Source organism: Mustela erminea, chromosome 18, assembly GCF_009829155.1.
Source record: "Mustela erminea isolate mMusErm1 chromosome 18, mMusErm1.Pri, whole genome shotgun sequence".
Lineage (NCBI taxonomy): Eukaryota > Metazoa > Chordata > Mammalia > Carnivora > Mustelidae > Mustela > Mustela erminea.
This window is the reverse complement of record NC_045631.1, coordinates 60,132,274-60,144,697: the sequence shown is the minus strand read 5'-3', so window position 1 is coordinate 60,144,697 and position 12,424 is coordinate 60,132,274. Positions and strand designations below refer to the sequence as shown.

At 58.7% G+C, this 12,424-nt stretch overlaps 1 protein-coding gene across 7 annotated transcripts in view; it reads right to left on the bottom strand.

The window, feature by feature from the left end:
* The window catches only part of RPTOR (regulatory associated protein of MTOR complex 1), a 306,996-nt gene that overhangs the window by 101,713 nt on the left and 192,859 nt on the right, over positions 1-12,424 (bottom strand). For all 7 annotated transcript variants that reach the window (XM_032322464.1, XM_032322470.1, XM_032322466.1 and 4 more), the window contains 2 exons: positions 2,680-2,780; positions 2,000-2,144 (listed from right to left, as the gene is read on the bottom strand). In XM_032322464.1, coding sequence (XP_032178355.1) covers positions 2,000-2,144; positions 2,680-2,780 — 246 coding nt within the window. The remainder of the gene's footprint in view (positions 1-1,999; positions 2,145-2,679; positions 2,781-12,424) is intronic.

Below are 12,424 nucleotides of genomic sequence, written 5' to 3'. Positions count from 1 at the left end.
TCCACCTGTCTCAGTACTGCGAGGCTCTCCCCACGCTCACCCGGGCCTCTGTGGACCGCTGTGTCATTCGTTTCTGTGCACGACGCGCAAATACACACGCAGATTGGCTTCACGAGACTCACAGGAGTGACCTTCACAGGAGAGAGGGCCCCATTCCCAGCCTTCGGAGCCAGCAAGAAAAGGTGTCCTTAAGTGATGGCGGGCTCATGGGGTGCTGCTGTCACGTCTAGCTTCTGGACCTTAAGCAGTTCTTACACAAACTCCAGCGTTCAGAAACATTGTAAGAGGCCCATCCTGGGGAAAGGAGTCGGGGAAGACGAGTGGAGGCCGGCCGTCTGCACCCGCCTCTTGCCCCAGCTGCCGGCGCTCCGGCCCCATGTGTCTTATCTGCTTGCTGCTCTGGTCCTGGTCTCTGGTGTCTTCTCCCGCACCACAAGGTTTTTACTCCGAGCCGCTGAGCCTGTCTTCCAGGACGTGCTTCTGCAGCCAGAGGAAAGTAGGCTAACAGGAACAGGCTCTGCCGGAGCTGTGCTGGGCTGGGGTAGAAGAGGGTAAGAGGGTGCAGGCCACGTCCCTGACCGTCGGTGCCTTGTGCCCACTCACGTCTCCGTCTCACGAGGAACCCGCTTGGCCAGCGGGGCCCTGTGGCCTGGAAGCTGCATCCCCAGGCAGCTGGTGTGGTGCCCATTCCTACAGCTTACCCAGTTTTCCTCCCAAGACCACACAAGGCACTGACCCCATGTGATTTTTTTCCCCTTTCTTCCCTTTTCTTAATAATAGATGCTTTATTAAAACCTGGTTCAGAAGAAAGAGACAGGCTTTAAGACACCATTTTTCCTAATGGAGAAGGCTTGTTTGAGGATCCAAACTTCCAGAAACATCGGTCTTCACTCTAATGATTCAGGCTAAGTACCAGGATGGGTTTCGAACACTCTCCCAATCCCGACCCACAGGGCAGCTTGCCATTCTGTGTGCACACGTGACCTCCTTCCAGGCAGCGACTCTGCCCCGGCCTGCGCTCCCCGCGGCTACTCCGGAAGCAGGCGCAGATGAGGCGTGTTCCGGCTCTCCGTGAACAGTCCACTGCTGTGCCCAGCACGGCACGCCCCGATTCCCCCCAGAGACCAGAATATTCCTTCCTGATTTCTCTTCAGTGGATGAGGACACTGGGATGAGAGCACTGGGTTTTCAGTGCCGGGGAAAGCGGTCGTGCACATATTTAAAAAAAAATCACCAGTGGAAATAAGTCTGGCCGTGAAAACACAGCACAAGTGACCTGCTGTTTCTAAGCGTCTACATTAGGGTTTCCCCACAGGCGGACACAGCTCGGACCCACTCCTCTGCGGTCACCCCCTGTCCATACTGCCCCTGACTCTGCCCATGGGACAGAAGCCAGGACACAGAGGGAACCGATGCCTTCTGGTACAACACGGGAGTTAAAGACAGTTCACGATGGTACCCTTGTTACTACTGTCCTAGTGGCTCAAGCAGCAACAGCCCCATTTGGGGGAAAGTATGACCAACGGTCCTGACAACCTCTCCCGTGCGCACGTGTGCGTGAGTACACGCACGTGTGTGCTCCCGTGACATGCGCACACACACGGACCCCACGGTTTCAGACTGGTGGAGCCCTCTGACGCTTCAGAGCCCCGTCCGCAGTCACCCCTCCCTGCACTGGTCCCCGCAAGGTCACAGGCTCACGGGCCAGCCTCTCCGGCCCGGGTCACGGGATGGGTCACGTCTGGATGTGTGCTCCTGCTCCATCTGCAAAGACCCGCCAAGGCACCTGTGCCCTGGGAGGAGACTCAGGCGTCCCGTGTGCAGAGACCTTTACGTAGGCCTTCACCTACTCGTCAGCACCACCTTGGTCTCTAAGCTGGTGGCAAGTCCTGTTTGTTTGCTGTAACTCCATGAAACTCGTCCTGCCATAGATACGGACGGAAACCAAGCCACTCAGAGAACGTCACGCCGTCGAGCATGGCCCGGCTGGGACACTTACCACATGGCGTGCATGTAAGTGGGGGGCAGGCGTGGGCTGCTGACCGGGGTGCAGTTATAGGACCTCATGATCCTTTCTGCCAGGAGAAAATTTCGAAACAGACTAGCCACCAGCAGGTCCTGTCTGAAGAGCTTTTGGAAGAGATCTGAGGGCAGATAAAACAGAAAAAGGTATTTCAGTGATTCATGTCCAGCATTTAAGACAAACACATACATTTACCTCCATCAGAATTTTTTACAAGCAAGTTGGGAGTAACAGGCACATCTCCCACGGGTCACACACACACACACACACACATTCAAGCACAAACACCAAATGCCAGCCAGTCACTAATGAAAAAATACAAGTCTTAGAGTAGCAGCTTTTAAGAAATCTGGTTTTAAAAAACCTGGATTGTGTCAATTTTTATGAAGAAAAGTGAGTCCTGAATTCACCTAGAAACGAACGCCCTGATGTCAGAGCGAAAGCTCAGGTGGGGCTGAGTGTCCGCTGCTGCTCATGGTCCCCGACCCGCGGTGACCCATGGAAACCTCTGGGGGCTCTTGCCTCCTCCTCCTTCTCCTCCTGCCCCTCCGCTTTCCTCACTGACAAGACCTCCTAGCTCATCGCAAGGGTAGGCGCCTCCCGACTGCGAGCCCGCCCCCGCCCCCGCCCCAAGCTGGCCGGCCGGGCCGCCTCACCCCGAGGGAGCACGTTCCACGCGATGGTGTCCGTGATGGCCGTGAAGATCCAGTTCAGTTCTCCCAGGGGCGTCCTCCGGTCGTTCAGCCGGCCGGGAATCCTAGGAGACACGGGGCGCTTCCGTTAGCGACTACCTGGCTGCTGCGGAGGCTGGAGAGAGGAGACGGGGGAAGGAAAGCGGCGGGGACCACCGGCTCGGAGAGGCAGGGGAGGCTCGCCACGCTGGGAGATCGGCCTCCAGCCTCCCCTCCCTCCTCTCGGGCGCCCCCGATGCAGGGGACGGACCCAGCGGCTGCACACACCACTCCGGCAGCCTCCGCGTACAAGACACGGGCCGTGGACGGGCCCACAGGGCAACCCCTGGCGTCTGTACAGAGGAGCCCGGCCCAGGCCTGTGGCTCCAGGCTGCGGAAGCACTTTCAACCCGGCCGCCGGGAAGGAGGGCTCGTCCTCTGGGGTCAACTCGCCTTCCATTCACTCATCGTATACCAGAGCCCCGACTCTGCGGCCGAGTGCTATTCTGGTGCTGGGATGTAGCGGGGGTACAGGGGGGACGCCTCAGTCCGCCGGGGAGGACAGACGGGAAGCCATTCAACAGGCACAGCTGTGACCGCGCGGGGACAAGACCCACGGGGCGGGGTCCAGGGCACCCGCGACAGGCGGGGTGATGGAGGGCCTCGCTGAGGAGACGCTGCAGCACAGGCCGGTCACACCCAGAGGGAGACCGAGTCGGGCAGAGCCCGGACGTGGGCTTGTGTCTGCCGAGTGGCGGCCCCGGCTCTGCATGTGATGCGTTTAATTAGATCCGACAGGAAGCTCGTTTGGGTTTTCTCCCAAAAGGAAAATGTTCACAGCAATCTGGCTCAGAGACTAAAGTGTGACCCCTGCTCTTCGTAAGAGTGAACAGACTAGGATTTCCATCATAGTAGCCGCTTGGTGGCCCCACGTCTTGGCATGAACGACGCCCAAGTGGCCTCAGCGACGGGCAGCGCGAGCGTCCTCACGGGACGGCAGCGAGCGCCTTCCTCCCACCAACTGCCTCTTCCTTCAGAAACAAACGATGCTCCCGATTTCCTCAAGTGGCCTTGGTGACAGGACACAAGGAACAAAGGAGGGCCGGCAAAACATCTGAAAACAGCATTATTGCTCCAATAGCCTGAACTCTTGAAAAACATTTCCCAAATGAAAAAAAAATCGTGTGTCCACAGGGAGACTCCAGTGTGTCGGAACTGAAAGGCTTTTGCAAACACAGTCAAGCTATTGGCTCTGGCATGGCTGACTTAGAAAGGAAAGTTGGTTTTTGTTTTTGTTTTTAAAGATTTTATTTATTTATTTGACAGAGAGAGAAAAATCACAAGCAGGCAGAGAGGCAGGCAGAGTGTGGGGGGAGGCAGGCTCCCCGTTGAGCAGGGAGCCCAATGCGGGGCTCGATCCCAGGACCATGGATCATGACCTGAGCCGAAGGCAGACGCTTTAACTCACTGAGCCACCCAGGAGCCCCGAAAGCAAGTTTTGTTTTTAGGGAGAGAGAGTGTGGTGGGGACAAAAGGAAATAATGTTTTTTTAATGAGATTTTATTTATTTTAGACAGAGTGGGGGATGGGAGAAGAGGGAGAAAGAGAATCTTACGCAGACGCAGGGCTCAATCCCAGGACCCTGAGATCATGACCTGAGCCGAAACCAAGAGTCAGATGCTCACCCAGCCGAGCCCCCCAAGGGCCGCAGTAACCACTCTTACTGGCTCTGTGGATTGGGCCTAAGGATTCCCAGCACTGAAGAGAAGTCGAGCCTCCAGGCGAACACTCGGCACAAGGACAACAGGACGGTCCCCTCTCTCAGCCTGCAGGGCTGTTCCTTTCTCCAGGACAGCACATGCCGGTGGCCCAGTGGCCTGCCCACAGTGCTGGAGCAGGAAGGCAAGGGTCTGTGGACAGCACAGCGGAGCGAACACCGCCAGCCCCCAACCGGCAGTAGCCAGGCGAGCGTGGGGCGCAGCCCCCGAGAGAAGATGGTTACGAAACCCGAGCAAACAGCCCGGGAAGGCATTTCACTGGTGTCCTCCTTCTCGGCCCATGAGTGCCAGTGCCGACGCCTGGGTTGCGGCCCCCGAAGGAACGCGGCACTAGGGGCTGATGGGGAGGAGGGGCCTTCGAGAGGGCCAGAGGGCGGGCAGGGAGCCCCGACACGTTAGCCTGGGGCTTGGGTCCTGCATGTGCGGAGGAGGAACGCGTGCACCGAAACCCTTGCACACGACACATCTGTAGGCTCACCAGCCATGACGCTCCGCAGTGACGCTGCCCGGCTTGTGCGCGAGGACTCTCGCAGCTCCGCTGGCCTCTGCACGGTGGCTCAGGGCGACAAGGCGGTGCGCCGGCAGGGCCGCATTCCGAGGCTGGGGCCGCCGTCAGGACCGGCGGACGCGCGACAGCGGACGCGTGTGAAGAGCAAGGACGGGAGACAACGGTGGCCCTCAGGTCTCGTCACGGCTTCTCTCCGCCCATTATTCAGAGGTCGCCAGACTGCGAGGTGGAGGGCCCGTCCCCACCTCGGCCACCTGCTGCAAGTGCCACGGGTCCCCAAGGCGAGGAAGGACTCTCGGAACTCAGTGAAAGCGGTGACACTCGTGGTTAAGGCTCACTAGAGAGAACTATAAAGAGCCATCGGAGCCAGCGCGGAGAGGGATGCGTGGGGCAGAGTCCGGGAGAGGTACGGAAGGTGGGGCTTCCATGTCCCCTCCAGCACCCACACGTGATGGGGCGCGCAGCACTCTGCCAGCTCGGGTCGGGAGGAGCCCCAGGGCCTTGGTGGCCACCTCAGAGCCCTGGTTGGCTGCCTGGCTGCCCGCGAGCCGAATCGCAGCCTCGGGGCGGACAGACGACATATTCCAGCCCTAAACTGAACTCACACGGTCGGCCTCTCCCGGGGAGCGGGACCCACCCTGAGATGCCCGCGCGTGGCCGTCCCCCGCCCCAAACAATGACGCTCCTGTCGGGAACGGTACAGGCGTTCTCTCTGTGCCGGCCAAGCCCTCGACTACACACCAGCAGTAATCTGTTCACGGTCCGAGACGACCCTGTGCAGCACTAGAGAGCAGGTTTGGAATTCCTGTGCCGTGGTGGGCGCAGCCTCTTCACTGGACTAAAAGCCCAGAGGTGGGCCCGTGGGAGGCTGGGCCAGGTCATGTGCGCAGGCCTCTCGGCTGGGTGGCCTAAGGGAAGCGCCGCGCGCCTCCACCTCCACTTCGGACGACAAATCGGCACAGGAGAAGAAAAACCCGACCCCACGGGACAGCACGAGTCAGGGACGTGCTGGGCCTCGGACGACGCTCTGGGCATGGAGCGAGCACCGCCCGTCTGGACCGGCCCAACCTACTAAAACCACCGCAGCAAGCCTGCTTCCGGAAACCGGCCCGAAACTGGACGCAAGGAATGAGCCCGTGAGACATAGAGGGTTTTATCACAGGGTGAAAAGTCAGAAGCTAGAAACGTTACCAAAACGAGAGAAATGAATAAGTAAACTACAGAACAACCGCGTGACATTACTAGGAGCTAGCAGACTGTGGCGTATGAATATTTCAAGGATATGGGAAAACGCATGCTTCAAAGCATTAAGTAAGGAGGCAAGACAGATCCCACAGTCATCAGCACACGGGCTGTGCAGGCGGGAGATCAGAAGACAAACCCCTAAGATACCACCGTGGGGAGGCTCCTCCTGTCTCCTGCGTGCAGCAGGTATGGTGTGCACCCCACTTGCGCAACGGGGAGCAGCCAAAGCCCCATGCCCTCGCCTCGCCCCCTGGGCCCCCGGTGCTCAGGCCAGGGGAGCGGGCAGCTAGTGGCGACAGGACGGCACTCGTGCAAGAGTGTGACCAAGGTCTATCTCCAGACCCCGACCAAGCGCGTCACTGACATGAGCCGGGTCGTCCTGAATCGAGACGAGGTGACCCGGCACCAGCTGGATCCCGTGGGTAAAGGGATGATACACTCCCAGCGGCACGGAGCTGCTGAGATCCCTGTCTCAGTGGGCAGGCGGCCAAGCCAGTGGGACCAACAGAGGCCAGTCCTTCTCAGGCTAGGGTCAGTGTGCACTCAGGTGTTTAAAAAAAATCTGCAGCTTGTGACCGTCCCCAGCAGGTGAGTGCGCGCCCCCATACCCATCCCCTGGACCCCACTAATCTCTCTAAGCTCGTGAAACCAGAGACATACTTGTCTGCCGATGGTCTCAGACAGACGCAGGGATCTCGCAAACCGACCCGTCCACCCACGTGTCTGAGAAGCGCCTTCTGCACGCGGCAGGTGTGGGCACACATTTGGGACGGCAGAGTCAGACTGAGTCAACTCCCCTCGTGCGTCGTGTCACTTAGAATTAAATCACTCCTGGAACTGTTTGCTTCTGTCTTCCTTTCTGTATCAGAGCGTAGTGAGCAACGTCAAAGCCCAGTGCGCAGGGGCGCCTGGGTGGCTCAGTGGGTTAAAGCCTCTGCCTTCAGCTCAGGTCATGATCCCAGAGTTCTGGGATGGAGCCCCACATCGGGCTCTCTGCTCTGCAGGGAGCCTGCTTCCTCCTCTCTCTCTGCCTGCCTCCCCGCCTACTTGTGATCTGTCTGTCAAATAAATAAATCAAATCTTTAAAAAAACAAAAACAAAAACAAACCAGCACACTCTGGAGGCCATCTGGGTCAAGGGCGGTGGGCACAGGGCCACGGAAGGTCAGACCCAGGCACATTTCATCACCCCCAAAGAGTCTCCTTAATCATCATGGTGGTTCTTTTAAAACTGAAACCCACAGTGTTAATCAAGGACTAACTGTTGTAAGAAAAGCATAAAAAGCCAGAGTTTACAAACAGATCACTGAACTGAGAGATGAGAAAAGCCTGCAGTCCCAGCTGTGCTGTGTCCGGGGAACTCCTGGCAACCTTCCGCTCTGGGTCATGGAGCCTGACCTTATGTGCACAGCAGGGACGAAAATAAGACGGACGGCTCTTCCGAAGAAGACAGAGCAGCCGCATCCCTGCAGAGTGCACGGCCCTCCCTGCACCCCTGCAGTCACCAGCATCCACGTCCCCCACAGCTGGGCTCACGTGCAGCTCTCTGATTCTTGCCAGAAACGATGCTCCGGGATCAGCATACCCAGGTCGTCACCAGCAACCTCCAGCCCCCAGCTTGGTATATGGTAACTGTACCTTGGTGTCCACACTCCAATTTTTAGGAGGCCTGGAAGGGTGAGGCCAACTCTGGAATGTCAGACCGTGCCCTCCTTCTGGGACCACACTCTCCCTCTCCGACACCAGTCTTCCTACCGTCCACCATCTGTGCAACTGGCCCCACACTGGATACGTGTGACTTAGCCTCTGACACGGCCAGCTCCAACCCGGCCATCATCTTCCTGCCAGCCCGACCTGGCAGAGATGGCACGGGCTGTGTTCTCAGGCTCTCCTGATTGCCCCCAAGGACTGTCCTGCCGAGGGGGTGAGCACGCCGCCTGCACCGTGGCCCTTCCCCGCTCGCCCTGTCCTCCCCAGTGTCTCGGCCTCCATTCCTAGCTGTCTCTGCCCAACACCTGCAGGGCCCTTCTGCTGTCCACAGGAAACAAGAAAATGTAAGAATCCTTAGCCCACAAAACCTACCAATCACCATAGGCAGCCTGTCCCGGTGCTGGTGTCTGTCCGTCTGCCTCCTGCCCTAACCTCGCTCACCTATCTTCACAGCTCCCTGCCATCACGACCCCGTCGCTCCCTGGATCTCGTCCCCACCTCAGAGGCCTCGTGGCTTCTCTTCCACCAAAGCTCGAAGCCTCAGAGACACGGCTCACCCGCTCTCCAGCCCCCAAGCTGGGACAGCTCCCGTTTCTGGCTTCCATCCGCCTTTGCTGCCGAGCGACTTTCTGCACCCAGGCCCCTCTGCCTTGGCTCACACCATGTGGGGTAACGGCCCTCCGCACCCCCGTGGCCAGCACCCTGTCAGCTTCTCTGCTGCTGCTGCACGGTTTTCAGCCACGGGGCAGCTACCTCTCCCTCCACAGAGCTCAGGCGGAACAGAGGAAAGCAGAGCTCCTCGGGCTATGTGAGTGGGTCCGGCTGCTCCCCGGCCTCCTGCTGCCCCGGCCCCCCGAGATGGCCTCTGTGAGGCTGCGGGGGAGCAAGGGCCAAACCACCGCCAGGGAAGTCAAGTGGAACGTTTCCCACGTGGCTTCACACCACGGATCATCGCCAGCTTGACACACTAAACTCTGCAACTCTGCTCCCCCGTCCCTCCGGCCAGGTCTGTCACCGTGCTGCTGACCAAACTCGGCCTCCTCCCGCCTGCTCGGGCGCTCCGCGGCCCACGTGGAGGGGCCTCCCTGCCCTCCTTGCGCTGCTTCTGGCTCCGTCTTTACAAGCAAAGCTCCGACCTCACTATTCACGAAGACACTCTTGCCCAGGGCAGCCTTTCAGCCGGACCTCGGCGATGCCCTGCATGTCCGCTCCCGTCCTCTGGCGCTCCGCCGGCCAGTCCCCTCTGTTCCCCTGACCGGGTCACCGTCGCAGCACGCACGCTCGTCGCTGCCGGAACCGGGTCACAGCTTCCTTGCTATAGACCCATCACCTGCAGCCGTAGGCCGCGTGCGAGCGCTCAGCATGGCCCCAGCCGCCCACAGAGGTGAGCCGGGACACCCCCTCTTTACACCACAGCTCTCTGAGGTCCTCGCGGGCTGTGCGGCTGACACGGAGCCGCCCCTCCCCCCCAGACGGCCTGGCTGCTGGGCAGGGAGGAGGGTGGCACTGGGCGCCCAGGCCCATCGCAGCTTTCAGGACGGGTCTCCCAGCTGTGGTGCGGTCTCCTCCAGTCCGTGGTGCCTGCACAGGGTGACCCGTGCTCCACAGCCAGCATGGGGCTGGTCTGCGCCGTCGGCTTCTTTCCCTGCCGCTCCCCAGTCACTGCCCCAAACCTGCGTTCCCCAGCCAGCACAGAGGCCTGCGGGAGATGTTGTGTCTGGTGTGATCTGTGCTTCTTGGGCTACTTTCTGTCTCTCCTGCGCTTTCTCTTTCACTAAATATGCCACATTCCAGCCCCGTGGAACTTGCTGTTTTCAAAAGGTCCAGGAGCCCCCACGCCCGTGCGGACCATTCCCCTCCTCTCCGGGCGTCGGGAGCCCCGAGCAGTCCTCCAGTCGGCCTGCTCGCATACAGCATCCCTGGGGGCTCCGCCCGTCCTAGGGGCCCCCAGGCCTGGGGGCTGCTGCAGAGACTCCCACGGAACTCCGCAGAGGCCTCTGCCAGACACGGACGCGCCACCCAGCCTGTCCACAACCGGGCAGGAGCCGTGGGAGCGCGGCTTCACTGTCTCACCCCGGGCTCAGCACCAGCCGCTAGCGTCTAACAGGTGCTCCATCCATATTTGATGAGCGAAGGAATGATTCCTCCTGTGCGATCGCAAGCTCGTGTAAATAAGATGGGAAGTAAAAAACCATGGTTTCCGAGGAAATGATACTCGCTAAGAATACTCAGGTGATACGAAGATGACACACATCATCCCCAATTCCTTCATTTAAGAACCACTGGACACATCCTGGTGACCGTCCTCTCTTCACGCGCAGAATCAAGTATTCTGAACGCACAGAAGGAACCCTACGTATGGGGCTACTACATTTCTGTTAAAAACACCCACAAAAATACTGAGAAAAAAGGTTTGGAAGGGCAAATGTGCACCAGAGTCCTAGCAGTGAGGGTCTCAGTGTGGTGGATTTTCTAAATGATTTAAGTTCTCCTCGCCTCTCTGTGTCTAATGGCAGATCTGTGCTGAACACAGGCCACTTGCGTAATGAGGAAAAATCAACCTTTCTTCTTCTTTAGTAAGAGGAAGGCTACAGCGAGAGATTTTAAAACTGTGTTATCTTATAAATTTCTATCATCTCACATTCAACTAAAATAAAGGATGAACTTCTATGTTACCTGCTTCAAACAGCCTCACGAACACGGCGGCGTAGAGAGCCTTGGGCTGGATCATTTTCCCACAAGGGATGTGTTGTGTAGAAATGCTCCACGACTAGGAACACGGGGCCAGGAGCCCAACAGCTTCCCTTTGGAATATCAGGTCGGCACTCTGTGGCGGGGTATTTGGGGGGACAAGAGGCGCACCCATAAAGCAGTGGCTCCCGGCCAGTAGGGAGGCGGGAGGGGAGGCCCCGAGGGTGTGTGTCCTGTCCTGTGCATGAGGCTTTCCTCAGTCACTGAGGGCTTGTGGAAAACAAAGTCACACCCGTACAAGGTCCACACGTACTCAGCCTCAACCATTACAAAAGCACAACTCAGCGGGACAAAGCGCCCCATGGAGTGGAGGCTGGGACCCACTGCTCCGGACAGCACGCGTGAGGTTTCTGCACGCTGACACCCTCCTGAACCGGATCAAGCCACATGCCTACAATACTCTTCTCCAGACTTAGAACTGGGTCCAATTCAACTCTCTAAGGTCATCTGATTTCTTTATAAAGTGCCATTTGCAGACTCCAAGTGACCCACTCATGTGCACGAAGCCCGCCGTTTTGCACATGATCCCTGGGACCAGTCTGTGTGTCTGCAGTTCTGCCGTCGGGACCTTTCTCCCGGGTGCAGGACGGTGTCTGCGCCAGCGGAAGGAAGGACAGCGATGGGACGCGGGAAGGAAGCCTGGCTGGGAAGTGAACCTCTCTTGTGGAAACACAGAAAGCGGGACGCAGAGCGGCCAGTCTCCCCGCGGCCCCGGAGGGTCAGCTGCACGGCCACCGTGGTGCTGCCCAAAGAGCGGAGTCAGCCAGGCCCCAGAGCACATCTGCAAACCCTGGGGAGTGCGGCTCCATTCACTGCCTTGGGTTCGGGTGTCACGAGCTCCCTCGCTGGCAATGGCAGGTTAGATGACTCATGTCCCCCGCTGAGAACTAGTGAGGCTGCACACGTACGGCAGGGAGGCTTCCTGAAGGCAATGGAAGACTGGCAAGCCTGTGGGGAATCATGGGGTCAAGACTGGAGAGGGGGCCCTAAGGCGTCCACTGGCATTTGGGGCTCTCTCTCTGAGGCGTCTGGCATCCCAAAGCTGCACGGAGGGAGAGGCAGGCCACCGAGCAGAGTGTGGTGCCCGTGCGGCTGGAGCGCAGACACGGGGGTTGAGGGCCGAGAGGAGGCGGAGCGCTGGCAGAACCCCCGAGGCACTGAGCTGGGGCCCCAAGGATGAACTGGAAGTAACCCAAACCTCACAGCCCAACACGTCCGAACCCCGCACCTTCCACTTCCAGGTGGCAGCGTTGGATCAGAAGGAGCAGACACGTACTGCAAAACTGAACCGAGCCTGAAACCCGGCAAAGCAACTACTAAGGGAAGGAGACGGGCGGAGGGTCCGTGCAGCAGTGACATCAGATGCAAATGTCCCAATCATTTTACCCAGTTTGTTCGAGAAATTAAAGGACAAAAGAAGGCTTGGCAGAGAACCAGAAACTGTAACGTCAAGCCTGGTAACTCCAGCACTTCAGGACCATGAGAACATCATGTCAGTCCCTCAGGAGACGGGCTGAGAAGATGAGGAGCCAGCAGGGAAGACAGGAATGCGCGATGGGCCGGAAAAACACTCAGCACCAGGCACAGAGAGATGCACGGCTGGGACAGAAGAAACACAGGCGGGTAAGGAAAAGATCTGAAATCACCTGCTGGAGTCCCGAAAGGAGAGAACGGGGGAATGGGACGGAAGCAATCTTCAAAGAGAATTTCCTGCAGCTGATGAATGATGTGGAGGGACA